This window comes from Phyllostomus discolor, chromosome 14 (genome assembly GCF_004126475.2).
Source record: "Phyllostomus discolor isolate MPI-MPIP mPhyDis1 chromosome 14, mPhyDis1.pri.v3, whole genome shotgun sequence".
Taxonomy (NCBI): domain Eukaryota; kingdom Metazoa; phylum Chordata; class Mammalia; order Chiroptera; family Phyllostomidae; genus Phyllostomus; species Phyllostomus discolor.
Window position 1 is genome coordinate 48,418,505 of NC_040916.2, and position 18,747 is coordinate 48,437,251.

General features: G+C 51.4%; 1 protein-coding gene across 5 annotated transcripts in view; it reads right to left on the minus strand.

The window, feature by feature from the left end:
* Nucleotides 1-18,747, minus strand: part of KCNN3 (potassium calcium-activated channel subfamily N member 3) — a 142,663-nt gene that overhangs the window by 46,958 nt on the left and 76,958 nt on the right. For all 5 annotated transcript variants that reach the window (XM_036015779.1, XM_036015778.1, XM_028503247.2 and 2 more), the window contains one exon: nt 13,338-13,756. In XM_036015779.1, the coding sequence (XP_035871672.1) occupies nt 13,338-13,756 (419 nt within the window). The remainder of the gene's footprint in view (nt 1-13,337; nt 13,757-18,747) is intronic.

Here is an 18,747-nt window from a genome sequence, read left to right on the forward strand (position 1 = left end):
GGAATGAGCAATGGTCACCGATTTAAAAAGACTACATGTCTCCAGGCAGGTGAATGACCAACGGATGTGAATGAAAACGACATGTGCCACTTTCAGAAAATGTCGTTAAAGAGAAAGAGCACATCTTATTTTGTCCCTACCTCCCTCCTTCTGGCTAGAAGGTAGATGGAATGACCGGGACTCCAGCAGCCTTCTTTAACCATGAAGGAGAAGCCATGTGCCACGGCTGGCAGGGCCACGAGGGAGAAGGAACCTGGGTCCCTGAAGCTGTCAGGGCCCCACAGCAGCTTTGCACTGACCCCTTTCCAGTCCTCTTTTGCATAACAAAGAAACTTCTGTTTTGTTTAAGCAACTGCTGACTGCTATTTCAGGTTTCCTGCCACTTGCAACCAACAACTAATACTAACTGATAAAATTCCTGCGAAAAAGAAGACAAAAACAGAGAAGCAGAGAGAAATTAGGGCAGCATGACCAGTATGAACACAGACTCGGCGCCCGGGATACTTGGTGCGTGAGAACACGCATGTAAGACTTAGCCTGGTACGGGGGATGCACTGGAGAACCCGACACTGCCACCACCACCTTCTGAGTCACCTCTGTCTCTTGCTGGGCCTGCTGTGATGGCATCCACTCGCCCTCCTCGTAGGTTTCTTACTCCTAACTCACTCCCCACAAAGGTCCAGCTCTTCTGTAGCTCAGGTCCGGCCACACCCACATGCCTGTCCATCCTTGGTGACCCCACACCCCGTGCTCTCCGCCAGCTCAGGGCCTTCGGACATGCTGGTCCCTCTCCCTGGACGGCCCTCCCTCTCTTTCTCTGAAAGGCTCAGCTCTTCTTGTCCTTCGGGTCTCGGCTGGAACATAACCTCCGAAGAGACCTTCCGAGCAGGTCCCAGCTGAGTAGAATTCCTCTCCGACCCCACTACTTTTTTAAAAAAATCATTGCAACCTTGCTTTTTAATTCCTTCACAGATTTTAAATTACATGCTGATTTGTTTCTTGACTTGTTTCTTCCCTGGTGGACGATAAGCCCCATGAGGGAAAAAATCATAGGTAGTTTATTCTCTAAGGCATATTTAATTTCTAATGATACTGCCTGGCAAATCGTAGGGATCAACAGCTATCGATAACAGTATTATTCTTCTTTAGCAAGCTATTCATAATTGAGCATTACAGCCCAGGGAGGAGACTTGGCTCAACATTTTGCCTGTGGGGGGTGGGCATCCTTGGGAGAGTGGATGCATTCTCTGAGAGCAGGTATGACGGAGGGAAATGGCAGAGAACTTCCAGCTGAAGAAGGCAGATTCCCTCGGAGCAGAAGGTGATGGGGAGGGACCAGCCGGAGAGGGGTCCTGAGGAGCAGGGCAGGCCCCCTCGACACCCGGTGCTCTGGCGATCCTATTGAAGATCCTCGAGGGGCTGATAACCGCTGCTTTCAGCAGCAGGAAAACCAAGGCAGAGAAATGGACCCTCCAGGCCAGAACCCCCCCCACCCCCACCACAGCCCCTTCCTCTCACAAAAGCTGGAAGCAGGACATGAATCTCTTGGCAGTTAGAGTCCCATCTGTTCCCCACATTGCCTACTACCCTTCTGTCCTTGACTCAGCGGCGCTCCTGTCGGGCAGTGGGCCATGTGGGGTGGGGGTGCCGGTCACCCCCACAGGGCTCAGGCCACGCAGGGCCTTCGCACTTGTATAGGGGAAAAGTTAACGACAGAGTTCGCGGCTAGAGGCTCAGGGTTGTCAAAAGTGCCCCGGTCTCCCCAGCGCCCAGTGCCTCTTCTGGGGGCCCAGACCCTTCCTGTGGGCTGCCCTCAAGCTACATTAAAAGGAGAACAACGCAGAGAAAATGGGCAGTTGGCTCACACTTGGGCACTGTGTGCACTTTGTGGGGACACTGATGACCAGGGGGGCGGGTGGGCAGGACTTGTTGAAGGACCAGAGACCATTCATTTGGAGGAGATAAAACATGTTCTCGTGTATGTGAGGGACGTCCAGTGGAAGAGGGAGTGCCAGCCCACTTCGCTGGCACTAAATGCTAAATGCTTTCCCCTGTACTAAGGGCTTTTTATGAATTACCCTATCTCCTGACGTCCTAAGGATAGCTTGCCCAAGGTCACCAACTAGTATGAGCATGAGCAAGACCCCACGTCCTCCTGTTGCTTGATTTTTTTGTGTGTGGATACAGAAAACAAAGGTAGGCCCCAAGACAGAAACCACACGAGTTACATTTTAACCAATACTAGAAAGATATTTCTAAGTCAAAGTTGTCCGCACATGGATTGAATGGCTTTTTAAAGAGATGAGTTCCCTGTCTCAGAGGGTAGTTGATAGAAAAGTAACATGACTCTGGTCAGGTTAAGTACACTTACCTGTGTGCAAGGTAAATGGTGGAACCAGAAGCCAAACTGTGCTTTTACCCTGAGCTCAGGCTGTATGCATCACGGGGCTCAGCCTCTGGTGCATGACGCGGCTGCTCGCATGCACTGGCTCAGTTGAAACATACTTACATTTGTCGAAAGGAGTTTTACTAACTAGACATTGTGACCCCCTCTGTGCTGGGAGTGGCAGAGCCCATCCGATCTGTCTCAGCATGTCTGCCCAGCCTGCAGGGACTTTCATAGTGGGCTGTTCCCAAGAGCCTCTTGGGAGGACAAAGAGACCAGGTGTGTTAGGGTTGGTAGGTTTGCGGGGCCACTACTCCCAAGCCACCAAGAGACTATGGTTGTGCCTAAAATCCTGGGCAGTGCAGCAAGGGGGGCAGTAGGCATCCAGGTAGATGAGAGTGTGGGGGGTACTCAGGGAGGTGCCATTTGTGGTAGAGCATGCTCTCACCCATACTCCCAGCTCAGGCTCTGGGGGACTGGGACAAGTTTTGAAATGAGGGAATCTGTAGTAAACAGAGGGGGGAAACTTGTGAAAAAATCTCTCAGTGGCTGGGCTGTGAGAAGTGGAAAGGCGGGGGCCCCACACCAGCCGGAGCGGCGGAAAGAACAGGGTGGCAAAGAGAGCCCACTGAGACCGTCTCGGCCACCACTGAACACGGAGAAGGCCTGTGGGTGGGTGAGGGGCCGGCCCCTCGCTGCAGATGCCCACATGGGACATGCAGGGCACAACAGGATGACCGGGGCAAACAAAACAACCCAGACTTGACATAGTTTGGATTTCCTGTCTTGACTAATGCCAGCCTGTAAATAGATGTGGCTGGCAAGGCGACAGGAACCCCTCCCTTTTCCTTACCTTCACTCTCTCCAAGGACTCCCACCCTTATAGGATTTGCGGCACTGTCTCCTGCCAGTGGTGCAGCCCTTTATTCTGGCCCTAGGGATGAGGACTCCACCCAGATCCTCAGGCATCCACTGTGAGAGAGAAGCAACTTCCCTGCAGTACATCTAGCATGGTACTTGGCTGTGCACTGTCCTTGGCAGAATGGGAAGATGGTCATCCCAGCCCATTTTTGTAGGGCTTCATTCTCTCTCGGATCCCTGGTGGGGAAAGGCTGGGTAATCCTTCCCGCCTGGAGAAAGGACCAGCACTCAGAACCTAGTGCTAAGCTGCATCTACCTAAGGCAAAGATCTGGGAAGCAGAAAGCTGTCATCGATCACTTCCCAGCACAGAGTGGAGCGAAACCCCGACTGGAGCGTGGTACAGGCTGGAGCAGGTTGGGGATTGACCCGATTGGAAAATGAAAGAGTTTCACAGTGTGATATGGAGTTCACTTTGTACCCACACTGTCCTTAGTGCTTTAGAATGGTAACTGGATGGTAATTTCCCTCATTTCTCCAGTTCTTGATTCTCCTAAGAGGTGTCATTCATTAATTAAAATATAATATATAAGTAATATGTTATTCTTTAATATAAATAAAAGTACAGAAAAACTTGTCACAAATTGACTGTTTCCATGTTTAAGTGTCAAAGAGCACAAAATTACTGCAAATGAGAAAGGAGAGAACTGTTGAGTCAGAAACAGCAGAGAGTGTGGGCTGTGAAGGAGCAGGGACGGGAAGAAACGCGAAGCCTGCACAGGAAATGAGAACGGCAGTGCTACTGGAGAATGGCATGAGAAGCTGCCCTGGAGCAGAGCACCCAACCCCGCAGCCCCTCCCGGCTGCACGCAGGCGCCCGCACCACAGTAGGATTGAACGTGAACCCCCGCGCTGCCTGCCCCTGCCGGTGGAGACCCTGCCCATCCGCCTGCGGCCGGCGTTGGTGCTTCGCCCCCCACCCCCCCGCCCCCGCCCGGCGCGGCGCCCCCTGGCGGAGCGAGCCTCGCTCCAGCCCCTCACCAGCCGTCTCTGGGCCTTGGCGGTGCGGGAACCACCTGCTGACACGGGGTTTATTCCGACCCCCGAACCCCCAGAGCCTGGCCGGCCCAGACGGTGCTGAAGAGCTAATGCAGCCGTGCCTCGGATCACCTTTCGCCAGCAGAATTCCACCTGCCTGGACACTGGTCCTCCCATGAACGTCCTGCCGCCACAGAGGGCTCTAAGTGACACACGGCCCCGCCGTGGGGGTGGGGGGAACTCCGCGCCCCGCTCTTCCAAGGCCGCGCTAGCTGCTAGGTCAGAAGCGGACCCCTCAGCAGGGAGCTTTCTTTCACTGCGTTTTTCTGAGAGGATTGTTGGTGAAAACTGAGCCACTGAACATCACCTGCCAAGCCCCGTTGAAGCAAACACTGGGTTTCCGTGGAAGCTGAAAAGAGGGGTTGTGTGGAGGAAGAAAACCACCAATGCTACCCCTTTCCGTAAAACAAACGGGCGTATACTGACATGCGTTCTCACTGTAGAAAACACAATACAGTGTAACGAAAAACCCCATGTACCAGCCACAGAGAAACAACCTACTATAATAATATTTACACACATGTTCCAAGAGTTTTCTATGCATATTATAAATATCTATATATTTTAAATGGATAACATCCCATATAAGACTAATTTGTACGCTCCTTTTTCAAATATCGCATCACTATATTCCTACCTTCCGATTTTTTAAACTGTTGCCTAACGACCCATCATAAGGACGCGCTACAATAAATCACAATAAATTATAGCACGCTGAACCATTTTACAGCCTGGGCAGCTGCTTGGTTTCCGATTCTCCGCTGCTGGAGACATTTTATGCTTACCGGTTCTTTACCATCTCAGAATTGATTAAATATTCACCTCGTTTTCTAGAGCTTGTTCATAGCCCTTCTTCTCCACCTGCTTTTACACAGTTCTCTACCTGTAATTTCTTTTGGTGGCTGGTGAGAGATGGGGTTCTAATTTGACTTGTCATCCAAATAGCCAATCTCCCCATTAACATTTATTAAATAATCTATTTCTTCCTAATTGGTTTTCTTTCTCATATGCTGTGCTCTTACATATCAGGGTTTACTTCAGGGTTTTCCGTTAGGTTGCATTGATCCGCCAGTACTGATTTTTCAGTGGCGCTACAGGGGCTTCATTACTTGAATTTTATTCGACATTTTAGTATCGAGTAGAGTTATGTTTCCCTCAATGACCTTCTCTGTATTTTTTTTAACTTAAGCTAGTCTCATTAATTAAAACATCCTCAGAATCAGTAGTTATCCCCATTAAAGTTTCTAATTTTGTGAGTTTCCTAACTTTTTTCTTAATTAGACTGATTAGGCAACGATAACTTTTTGATTTATAAATTCTGTTTTTTTAAATCCATTAATTCCTGTCTTTGTTATAAACTGAATCTGTTCTCCAGAAGGTTTTTTTTTTGTTCTTTTAATGAATTCAATTTATTTTCATGCTTCATTTTTTAATGGAAAAACACTCGGGAGGGATACTTTTCATCTGAGTACAACTTTGGTCCTACCCTGAGTTTTGACATATAGAGCCGTCATTGTAATCTTTTAAATAGTAGTTGGAGTAATTCTCTTTTGACCACATTGCAATGAAGATTGCCTTAAAAAAAACCCAAAACGTGGCTTTTTTGTTGAAGATTTATGGGATTATGGCCTTGTAGTTAGAGCATATATCTGAACTTTATTTTTCAGATGTTTTGAAATGTGTGGCTAAGAAGTCATCTGACTTTCGTAAATGTTCTGTGAATACTTAAAATAGAGATGTATTATTTGTTTATAGGCTACAAAGTTCAATATGTATCAGTTAATTAAAACATTTTATAATTCAGATTCTCAACCACCTCATTTACGTATTTTTGCATAAAAGTTCACAGTTTTACTATGGTTAGGCTTTTTATTTCTATTAAAATGCTTTCTTTGAACCATTTAATAGTTTTGGCTTTGAATTCAACTTGGTTGAAGATAGTGGTTCCTATTCAGCCACCCTTTTGTTCACACTCACCTAATAAATCTCTGTTTTCATCTAGTTTTCTTCCTGTTTAGGGTACCTCTTTTGTAAACTGCATGAATTAAATTTTGCTTTTAAATCCTCGCTACATAAGACACATTGTCTTCTAACAGGGGAGGTAAACTCAGTTTTGTTGGTTGCTGTAAATTAGAAGCCTGGTTTTCTCCCACCTTGTTTCATGCATTCTGTTTTTAAATTCTTCCTTCCCACTTCCTTTATTTTTCTGTCTGAGGTACAAACACCCAGTGAGTGGAAAGTACAAAGTCTCGGGGTGGGGGGAGTGAGACTTTCAGGGAGGGTGTCAGGGCCTCGGGTCTGCTGTACCCTGTGTGACCCGAAGCACGTTGCTTGACCTCTCTGTGCCTCAATTTCCTCGCATGTGGGATGGAGATAATAATAACCCCGTACCTCAGAGAGCTGTGGTACGGATTAAGTGAAATGGTACCTGGCTGATGGTATTGCTATACTTTAAAAAGCCTACCTGTGGTTATCTTTAGGTTTAAAATGATTTAAACTCTTTCTCTAATTACTAAAATCGAGTGATAAGAATTTTAAATTCTCTTCTACCTAAAACAATGAGTTTAGCATGCTTTAACTGATCCTTTCTAGCCTTCTCTCTCAACTTTTTAATCTGAGGATTTGCAGCCCTCTAATTATTATGGGACTATTGTTTTTATTTCATACAGTTACTCTTTCCAGAATCTACTTGTTCTAGAGTTTGGTTTTACAACCATGCTTAAATGTCATCCAGATTTCTTGTTACCTGATTTCGATGCTGCTCACCTGTCTTTCCCTCACATTGTCCCGCTGTGGAGACCCGAACTGTGGTTCATCCCTTCGTCAACTGGCAGGCACGCTCCCCCAAAAGTGTAGGTTGTTCCCTTCCGGGTCTGCAAAACTCCAGGAATGACTTCTGTTTTTCTTGTTTCCTCATGCAAATGGCAGTAATGCCCAACATCTCCTGGGATTTGGGATTTCTGAGGAAAAATCTGCACTGCGTTGCCTGCGTACTTCTGGGATTACTTAACCTTATGATTCAGTAAATTTTCCAGAAAAAAAAAATTTCCTCCCAGTTCTAACAGGAAAACAGAAAGCCTTATGAGCTGCCTAATCTTAACCTCCCCAGGATCCCTCAACTGGCCAATTCTGGAGAAGTTTTCTTCACGCATGTTCTTGATTATGCTTTTATCCAAGTCATTCTGGTTCCTCCCTCTAAAAGTAACTCTCACTTTTGGAGTTGGTTCTGATTCCATAGACTGAAGTTTGTTCCCGTTTGCCCTCTTCTCTCAGGTCTTTGTTCCCGTTCCTGCTGTCTACATTCAGAGAGAACTTCTAAGTTTGTTCTGTGCATTCCACACTTTCAAAAAACTCAGTGCCCCCAGTGTGGCGGGGGGTTTTGTGTGTTTGTTTTGCTACAACAATTTTAGTTCCTGGAACTCTATGCTTACGTGAAACATACACTTTCATTTCACACCTGGCAGCTCCTGCCCATCACAGAGACCACAGCTTCCTGCACCCTGGGAGGGATGCCCAAGGATCTTCTGAGGCTGCTTATGGTTCCTTATAATCAAACATTCTTCTGTGTCTCCAAGATTATCTTCCTCTTTCTTAATGCTGCAGATTTGTTTCAAAGGCCTCAGGTAGGATCCCCTTCCCTCCCCTCATATCTGGTCTCCCACCCTACCACCCCCCACCCCCACCCTGACCCAGACCTGGCACCAGGTCGCCTGAGGCAGTTCCTCCACCCCGCCCATGAGGCACTAAGCTAACTTCTTTCTCTAACCAGAGGGCGGGATTCCTGGGTCTAGCAGGCTTCATCTAATGTGGCAGGATACGATCCCCACTGACTAGTCCTCTGATACTGTAAACCCATGGCTTACAAACCTTTAGAATCGTGAGCTCATACTAGGAAAAAACTTTTGAGCAGGCACTCTCTCCCCGCTACATGTATGCTCATCATACATTCTGTCCACATATTATTGTCTACCTACATACCAAAATATTAGCACAGCTAAGTTTTTAGATAAAAATAACTATGCCTAGAAGTTCTGACCATTTCTTCCCATTGCTCTGTGGATCCCCACATGTGGTCCATCCACACTGGAGGTTGTGCCTCAGACCCAAGGGGCCATCAGAGACCACAGTCCTCAGCCATGGTTCTCAAGGCTCTTCCTAGCTGAGCCCACCACACAAGCCCTACTTGGGGGCTCGCATCCATAATGCAGTGCGCCTCATCTCGTAGACGGCCTCCCTACTGTGGTTGAAGGCCCTGGCAGGGGTGGGCAGGACCTGTGGGGGGAGGGAGGTTCTTACTCCCTGGCTGCTGGCTGGTTCAGAGCTGTGTGTCTGAGGTGGAGACAGAAGAGAGTGGAGGAAGGAAGCCTCTTGTTATGTCCCTTACGATGGGGATGGCTCTGTTTCAATGAGAGAAAGAATGAGTGGGTTGTCTTTTTTCTTCATTTCCAGGGGCCAGGTGTCCAGAATAAAATTTCTCATTTTGAGACAATAGCCAGAAAAAGATGAAACTTTGTAACAACATCACCAGAGCACCTGTTGGCAGGCTAGAGATACAGAACCAGCCGGTGTGTACGACCGCAAGCCTCACGACGGAAGAGCCCAAAGGGAATCCATTCAAGAGGCCATGAGGTCATTTACAGAACCTGGCCCGCTCACAAGACTCAGCCCACTGTATCGGTGTTATAGGAGGCCCTGTACCCCTCCAGTGGAGACAGACACACGGGTGAGCTGGCGGACTGCTCAGGGTGCGCCGGGAAGGCCCGCTTCCCCCACCTGCCACCCCAGCACTGGGGCTGTGAAGGCCCCTCCGCCGGCGCCGGCAAGGCTGCTCGGCCTGTGACGTGTTTCATGAGGAGCTTCCCCAGATGAGCTCTGGGCGGCCTGTGGGAGGCAGGCAAGAGGCCAGGAGAATCCCAGAGAGTGCCGCGTGCTGCAGCTGCCAGGCCTCGGGCCCCCGGAGATGCAATCAATGCCTCACTGGGGTCCTCGGAAAACAAGCCCGCTGCTGTCAGCACCATCCCAGCGACCTGCGGCTGCCTGCCCCACAGCGGGCTGTTCTGAGTGATTACCGACCCCTCCCTGCTTGGAAGGAGGAAATGGGAAAAACCTTTAGCGTCACATAAAAGCCAGCCCAAGACATGAGAAATGTCTTTCAAACTGCGTCTTGCTGAAGCAGGATTTCCATGGCAACTTCAGAAGACTGTGTGCACCACTGGAGATACGTCCAGGCTGACGGAAGCCGCCTGGAATGTGACCAGCCCTGCTCCAGGCGGCGGCCCGCAGGCCTTTTCCCAGAACCCGTGCTGCTGCTACATGACCTTGGGCAAGTCGTTTACTCTCTCTGCTCCTTTACTCTCTCTGCTGAGATGGCAGGGTCGTTAGCAGATCAGGCTGAGAGGGATCAAGGTCATCTTGCCCACACCACCCTCCCAGCCTGGTCTGCTGCGTCAGTCCCCCAAAGCAGCCCCTCTTCCAGTCTCAGGTTGATAAATTCCTGCCTCAAGGTCTCTGCCAATCTTGCTTAATGGCAATTTAAGCTTGATTCTGAAAGAAATTGCTTAGTCTTTTTAAAGATGAGTGTGTTGCCTGATTAAGAAAAAAGTATACTTATACATACACGTGTCCACAGTTCTATAGGTCAGGTTCCTGGGAAAGAGTCTCCAAGATGCTGAGATTGAGGTGCAAGACGTTTGCTGGGGCCGAGCTGAGGGCTCCCACCAGTGGGGGTGAGGGAACTAGGACCGGGTGGAGGGAGAAGAGGAAGGGCTGTGAACACACAACGGGGGCCTCCAGAGACCCCCTCCGGGAGCCTGGAGCTGGGTGGCCCTGCTGGGGGTGACAGGACTGAGGCTTTGAAGCCCTGTACTGATAAGTCACCAGATGCTTGCTGCCCTGGGCAGAGGCCTTGCCCTTGGCTGAGGCCACTCCGTTCAGGACAGGACAGTCACATTCAGGACAGTTCCGGGAGAGGGCTGGGCCACGGCCAACAGCCCCGGTGGAGGGCATGAGAGCCTGGGCCTGGAGGAGGCAAGTGGGTGGTGCACCACGGTAGCCACCATACTCGGACCCGTTTGAATTGAACATGAAGTCAGCCCTGAAGCCAGTGCAAGGAAACGGGAGAGCGTACAGAAGACATCGAGGCAGACAAAACGGCAAGACTGGGATTTAAGTGCAGTGTCTGTGGCCGGGAGACTTTCGGAGGGGGAGTCGCCAGGAGAGTCTAGGCCCCGGTTTCCCTGTAAGTGCAGGATTCCGCCTTGGGTAGTGGGATGAATACAAAGTTCAGAATCAGAATCAAGGTCAAGTCTTGGCTTTGCGTTACTGGCTGTGACCTTGGGTTGGTGCCTTTCCATCCATTTCCTCGACTCTACAATGCGGACGGTCACGCTACCTGCAGCACAGGCCTATTGAGGGGCAGACGGAGATAACATAGGAGGCAACTCACACAGAACAGGCGCGGGCTGAATCCCCGACAAACGGGGCAATGAGAATGCCCACCGTGGTGTTCACACGCTCGAGTTCGAGCCCAGTGGAAGAAGGCTGTTGGTCGCAGGGCCTTTTCATGGGAGAAAGGGAAAGTTGGGGCGACCGTCTGAATTGTGCATTGTTTCTCTGTGCCTTCGCCTCGGACTTCAGCTGGGGCCTGCAGGTCACATCTGGGGACAGAGGCCTTACAGGGCCACTCAAGGCCAAATAGAGTGCAACAGAGGACTTCTCAAACTATGCACTTTGAAACATGCTTATTCTCCAGTAAAAAATAGTCACTCGTGTCTGTTTCACGTTCAATGAACAGGAAACTCTCACTTGCAGGGACCGTGCCCAGGCTCACCCACTGGCTCGTCTGATGCTCCAGACACCCTGACGGGCCGCGCAGACGCAGTGATTGCTCCCGTCACTTGGAAAGGAAAGCGGGGAGAGACTAGGCCTCCATGCGGTAGGAACTGGCTCGTTCTAACCTTAAAAAGGCCCCCCAAAATTCCCAAGTTAGCGAAGTATCTCCGTTATCATGATTAATTTTCATTATATTGCATTTCAGTGTTTGGTTCACACCCACTGTCCTGTTTAACTCTGACAGCGCATTCTGTAGAGCAGGTGTTATCAGCCCCAGCGTGCAGGTGAGAGGACCGAGGACCAGCCAGGTAATGTGACGGGCGCAATGCCGCTCGGCTGAGCACACAATGAGGACTGGGGGCGGAGCCTGAGCACACGCATTCCCCGTTGCAGGAAGAGTGTCTGCTCACCGGAGAAGGTCTGTGCAGCTTTGAAGCACCTCGAAGTGCGGCCTTGAGCAGTGCAGATGTCGCCAGGTCAGCCACCAAGTGATGGCGGAGGGTGCCGTGTGTCTCTGGGGATCTGTGTGTGAGAAATGTCTCCCAACTCTGCACTGGCTCTCAAAGGCTTAAGGGCCCTGGTCCTGCTGCAGAAAAATGCCCTCAGCCTGACTGTGTGTCTGCTGGCCAAAGGCCTAAAAGAAACGTCTGTGAACAGAGCCTCTCAAACTGGCCGGGAGACCCAGCTCAGCTACCCGCTCTGGATGTTTGCAGGCTGACTCTGCTCCAGGTTCCCTTTGCCATCTCTGCTGGGACAGACTCCGGCGCAAGGAAGACTCAGCGATACAAGTGCACGTGTGAATGAGTTAAGGGTGCCTACCAGGATGCGTGTGAATCGAAGCTCCCACCCCCGGGCCGTGGACCAGCACCAGCTGATGTGGCCTGTCAGGACCCGGGCCGCACAGCATAAGGTGAGCGGCCGGCAAGCGAGCAAGCGAATCTTCTCTGGCATCGCTGCCTGGGCTACACCTCCTATCCCACCCCACACACCCCCAGCCCCCGTCCGTGGAAAAGCTGTCTTCCAGGAAATTAGTCTCTGGTGCCAAAAGGGTTGGGGGCTGCTGATGCAAATTACACAAGGTGCCTGGCCAAGCCTCCAGATGTAATAAAAGTAACCTCTCAGGTGGACATACATTCCTTTGATCTCAAGAGATCCTTATTTTAAGATGAGGACACTGAGGCCAGAGAGGTTAAGTGACTTTTCCAAGGTCTTGTGGCTACTCAGGAACAGAATCCCGGTTTCTAACCTGGGTGTTCAGACTCTACATGTGACATCAAATTAAAGTGCATATCCGGGATTGGCCAGAAAGGGAGAGGAGTCACCAAGGGCAGCTTGAGGGTGGCGGTGGAGGGAGAGAGTCCTACCCTTGAGCTCGGTGGTGGCAGTTCCAAGGGCTGGCAGTTCTGTTAGAGCCCCGGGTCTACTGGGCTCTATCGCCGACTCACCCACCAGCTGCCCTCGGAGACACCACCAACCACCAGCCTCCTAAAACAGTGTCTCCCGAAGGGTGTTTGGTCAGCAGTGCTTCTCCAGCTTTAGAGAGCACGCAGATCACCTGGTGAGCTTGTTAGAACTCGAATTCCATTCGGGAGTCCTGGGGAGGCCTGAGGTCCTGCATTTCTACCCAGCGCCTAGGGATGCTGACGCAGCTGGTCCGGGGCCAGACTGAGCAGAGAGGCCTCAGAAATGTTATGCATTGAAAGGGTCCATGGGTGGAGTTTTTGAGAACATCTGGACTAAATGAAACCAAACCAGTTTCATCACTGCAGGACTTCTCAGAGCCTTTACGCTGTTGGTGAGCACAGTCGGTCTCCAACGGGAACAGACAATGCAAACGTGTGGTGTTATAACCAGAGAAAGGCTACCGACGTAACTAGGGTGCATTGTTACACTTTGGTTTACAAAGAGGGAACAAACCATGAGTAATATTATACATGCATTCCCCCAGCTTACCGTGGTTGCAGTGTTCCCACGTGGCAGTGCATGCTCAGCCTGACTGGGCCCTCCCCTTTCCCACATTCTCCCGTGAGCTGTGTGGGCACCGCCTGTCTCCTCCAACAGGCGTGCACCTCTGGGCACCCCGCTCCTCTGCCCTCCCCTGCTCTGCGCGGCTCCGTGCTCAGAAGACAAGGGCTGGGTGGAGGACGCGACCCGCAGGAATACCTTTCGCAGACGCGGACAGTCCAGGCAGCGATGATCCACAGCGAGATGCTGAACACCAGCAGCACGGTGCCGGGGCAGATGGTCATGAGGGTCTTCATGACGAAGCGGGTGTTGAAGTTGATCTTGTTGAGCGCCCCGATGCTGCGGGACGAGGCGTCCGTGAAGAGCTTGCTGTGCAGCAGCATGACACGCGCGATCAGGTACAGACGCAGGAACATGGGGATGGACAGGATGATGTCCACGTCGGCCTCCGCCCGTGAGGGTGTGTAGGAGAAGGCCAGGCGAGCCGTCCAGAAGAACTTGTACTCGCCGGGGATGGGGTGGATGGCGCACACCAACATCTCCAGACTGATGTAGAGGATGCGCTCATAGGTCATTGCTATCCGCCAGTCATCCGCACCATTGTCGATCACGAAGAGCTAGTGAGAGCAGAGAGCCCATTAGTGTGGCCAAGGTGGAGCCCACGCTGCAGGAGGCGGGACAGGGCAGCTGGCCCACCTCAGGGCCCTCTCTGGGGCCCTGCTTGTACGGTGAGCACCCTGGAAGGGGAGCAGGGAGGCCTGGCTGAGACAGTCACTCTGGGGGCTTCCATTTCTGCACATTGCTTCCCAAGGTCCCTTGCTGCTGCAAGGTGCCCTCAAACTGGCTGTTTCATGAGGGGGAGGGAGAACAGCTCACTCATATTAAAAGCAGTTTCCTGAGCTCCTACCAGGCCCTGAGCTAAGCCCTGGAGGGGAACCCAGAGATAAAAAGTCACACTCTTTTGTGAGTGAGCTGACACGGGCTGGCACAGACTCTCCCCATTTGGAGAAGGGAACCACTGTGTTCGCTGTCAGCACCCTGCTCTCAGAGCAGCGTGGCGCTCGTGGTGTGGGCCCTGGGGAGGAGCTGCCTGGGTCTGGACGGGATCCTAACACTAACTAGCTCTGTGAACCTCTCTGCACCTTGGTTTGCTTCCCTGGGGACAGTGAGAACACCCGCAGCGCACGGCGGTCACAGTGAGCCGGCAGGGGGCCAGTGTGCACAGAGTGCGGAGGGCCCTGCCCAGCACCCGGTGATGTTCCGTAAGTATTAGCTATTATTGTCTTTAGCATTATTAATGCACGGGGTCTCTGACTGTTATAAAATAAGGGCTGGACCCCGTGATGTCTAATTCCCCTTCCAGCTCTAACTTCTGTGAAGCTGAGACTCCTGCTGTCACGCCAGGAGGAAGGGCAATGCTACTGAAACCAGCACCAACTGAGCACCTGCTGTATCCCTGACCCAGACTTGGGGTGTTGAGGTTCACGTGCAGAGAAGGTCCCAGGCTTTGCTCTCAAGGAGGTTCCACCCGAGGACTCAGGGTTGAACCAAACAGGTCTGAGCATGAGGCACAGGGAGGGGAACCACAGGGGGCACTACAGGAGCAGCTGGCTGAGGGGCCGACCTCGGCCCGGGTGGCTCTCATTAGGAACGTGCGATCTCTAAGCGATCTCTAACAGGAGAGGGCACCCAGCGCGGCACCCGGCCCAGACTTCCCCAGTGTCCCCAAGCCCGGCCGTGTCTAGACACAGTGTCCACCATCTGTGGAAACAGGAAAGACCTAATGGCTGCTCAAGTGTTCCCTCGTCTCCTAAGAGTCACCAACAGGCCAAGCCTTGGCAACATGACTGGCTAGCCAAACTCTTCAAATACAAAATGAAAACCATCCACCCTATCCATAAGAAAGACCTGCATCAGGTTACTATAGTAACTGGGTTCACTCTGGGCAGGCACTGAAGCCACAAGTCACAGATCCCTTTGAGTCCTTGGTGGGGAACAAGATGGCACGTCAGCCCAGGTAAAGAGAGGGCGCATTGTACTGCCCACCCTGACTCAGGGGGCGGGTCCGGACAGGGCAGTACCGCCACTGCCTCTCTGGCGCCTGGCTTCTGTTCCGGTTTCCTGGTGCAGTGTGGGTGGGGCAACCTGCAGAGCAGAACTGGAGGCCCGTGAGCCAGGCTGAAGTCTCACACATCCGTTTACTAGCTGTGTGACCTCAGGTGGGTCACACCACCTCTCTGAGCCTGTTTCCACATCTCTATGACGGGATTATTAACCTTGACCCTGCCCCCTCATGGGATTAGTGTCAGGATCCAATATTATAGATAATGAGACAGAATGTGCTTTACTAACTACTATAATAATGTGAGGGATTATTAAGCCACAGCCCCGGGGAGCATTCATAGTGTCGGGGCAGAGGGGGGTGTTGAGTGCGGGCTGGGGGTGTATGAATGGCGGCAGCCACTTCATGCTGTGGACTGAGACGCTCTGCTCCTTAGGGCTCCGAGGCAGGGATCTGTGGACATGCAGGGTGAGCAGCGTGGCCCAGAAAATTCCATTGCTCTTCCTCATGAGAACACCCTGTGCCTGCTCCCATCTGACCCTGAGAAGCACAGCTCTCTAAGCGTATCAGATATCAGACACCCACCCTGCTGTGTCCTCACTCAGCATCCTGCTCATTCCTCACAGATCGCAAATCTCTGCTGTGAACGTATCCGTGTTTACTCGGTTTTTGTCTGTCTTCCCCTAGGGCAGTGGTTCTCAGCCCGGCTGCATATTAGCATAGCTTGGAGACCTTGCTTGAAATACCCATGCCTGGGCCACCCAGACCAAGCAAACCTAGATGTCTAAACTCCCTCTCTGGGGCTCAGTTTCCTCCTTTGAGGAAGGAGGGCTGGAACAGACGAGTGTCTTCTGCCCTGAGGGGCCGTAATTCTGTTGTCGCATGCGGCCGCTCTGGCTTGGTGCTTCCTGCCTTGTGTTCTCAGGGCACATGAGCTCTCTGGACACAGGACCCGTGCCTGGCTCATCTGGCCTCTTGCCAATGCCTGAGACTGCGCCTGGCCGTCAGTAGAACTATAGTGAAGAAAGTAGGTGGATGGCTATGTCATACAAAGAAAAGGGGATTGCCAGTGGTCCTTGCTAACCACTCAGAATGGAGATTCCTGTAGAAAACTCATTCCTAAGCCTGCAACTAGTGGAGTCCCTGACCATTCAGCTTCTGCTGTGGGAAAGACACCTGCCTATTCCCAAATAGCGGTCCCATCTGGAATAAATTGTCCCAGGTGATCTTCAAGCCTCAGGAAGTTCTGGAGTCAACCTAGAACCAGGATTGTGAGTAGCACTGGACCAGGGGAGTGAGGGGGGCTATGCAAGCAACTCTAAAAAGGGGCTGTCCTCCCGCACACTTGGTCTCAGCCAGCCACCCAGCCCTGGCTCTAGAGCAGCCCGGCTGTCTGCCCCTATGAATTCTGAAAGAGCACCAGGGTGATGTGGTCAGAACCTGGCATGGTCGCCTCGGGCCTGCCACGAAGCAGAAGCCTCAGAAGCCTGGGGCTGACAGACGAGTTTCCTCCTGGCCTAGCCTGGGTTTGCCCCTTGCGTGCTGGCTCCCCTGGGTGGGGAGGAAAGCCACATCCTCCAAGTTGCCGAGTCTTTCTGCCTCCTAAGCCTAAAATGGAGGTTTCACTCATGTGGGGCATGGCCAGCCTGAAGATGCTTCCGTGCCAAGGCTGTGGTCTCCTGCAAGTCCCACACTCCCCCAGATAGCGGCCTGAACGGAGCTGGCTCCAGACCTAATCCTTCCGCCACTTCACCGAGAGCCTGTGGGATCTCAGCCTGTGGTATCTATCATTCTGAGAGCTTTGAGAGCTTTGGGAAGATGTTATGTAACAGGGCAATCCCAAACTTGCCTTCAAGGAGCTTGCACTTACAAAGGAAAACCATCTCAGTGTGATTCAACTCAACTCAATTCAATAAAAACAATGAGTAGGAACCAAATGCTACTTGAAATTTGCTAAGAGAGTGCATCTCGAGTGTCCTCACACACACAAAGAGGTAATGACGTGAGGTCACGGATGTGCTCGCTAGCTGGATCGTGGTGACCATTTCACAATGTATATGTGTATGACATGATCACATTGTACACTTTAAATATACACAATCTTATCTGTCAATCGTACCTCATTAAAAAGAATCAACTAGGTGAGGACCCTGTGGAGATATAAATATGAATTGCACTCATATCCCACAGATCAGCTCACAATCTCATGTGGCTCTGCCAAGGGAGGCACCATTAGGCTCACTGTAAAAAGCTTCCGGGACAGGATGGGGTTTAGCGGTGCCTGGCAGGCCTGTGTCGGACGGACCTCCTGTGGCAGCTCATCCAAATGGCCACAGGCTCCTCCCATCCCATTCACTTGCTTCTTCACATGTGACTTTGCCTCTCCTAGCAAGACGTGCAGTGTATTTCTCAACCCCTTGAATCTGAACTTGGCCATGTGCCTACTATGGCCAATGAGACATGAGAAAATGTAATGCAGCAGAGATTTGAAAAATGTCACTGACGTGGAGCTTGCTTTTGGCAGCCAGGCATACGAGTGAGGCCGTCGTCAACCAGCTGCATGACGGGGGCACCCCCAGTGAGGCCAGCAGAAGGACAGCTGCACTGAGCCCAGCCTGGGTTGCTGACACACACAACCATGAGCTAAATGATTATTGTTTTAAGCCATTAATTTGGGGGGTACTTTGTTGTGCAACAAATCTAGTAAATGATAAAACTAGCTCATGCACTTACTTAGCACATGTATTAGAAGAGGTGAGTAATTTGTCCAACGTTTCCGTTTTAGCTTGTCATGCCTCTGCCCCAGAAGGAACTCCGCCCCCACACAGCTGAGCTGTCAGGGCTGGCCAGTCTTTTCAAGTCACTGGGTAACTGGGCGGAGAGGGCTCATGATCAAGGGGCACGGCCGCTTCTCCACCCACTGGCCGCATCATTTACTCTATCAGAGAACAACTCAAAGTATTCTAAAAGTTGTTTTGCCAGACATTAATGATTTTGCATACAAAGTGTTTCTCACGTGTGAAGAAGTCAGCTGGCAAACTGAACCAAGACGTAAAGGCAAACAGAACTTCCTGGGTGTGAGGGAGAGAAAACTGCAGGGAGTCTGGGAACCGTGAGTCTGGTCAGGAAAGTTTGGTGGTAAAATGGTTTTCCTGGCAGCTAGCAAAGAGGTCCATGTGGGTATTCAACCTTTGAATCAAAGGTATCAGAGAAAACAGTTCTGTTATGTATGGATTCTTCAGAAACTGTGGCATTTTAGCCGTGGCACACGGGTGCATAACAGGCTCTCTCTCTCTCTCTCTCTCTCTCTCTCTCTCTCTCAAGTCCTCTGAGCTCTTCTGTCTGCACCACCACCTCAGCCAGACCAGGTCTGCCTGCTTCCCTTTTAGAGTTTCTCAGTTCCCCACGGAGGTGTCAATTCTGACAGGCCATCTGGTCACCTCCAGACAAGCCGGTTCAAGTGGAATTTCTGGAGCTTCAGGGCCCGGGACAGGCTCTCTCGACAGGGAGACAATGACCCTAGAGCCTCCAGCGTCAGCCTACGGG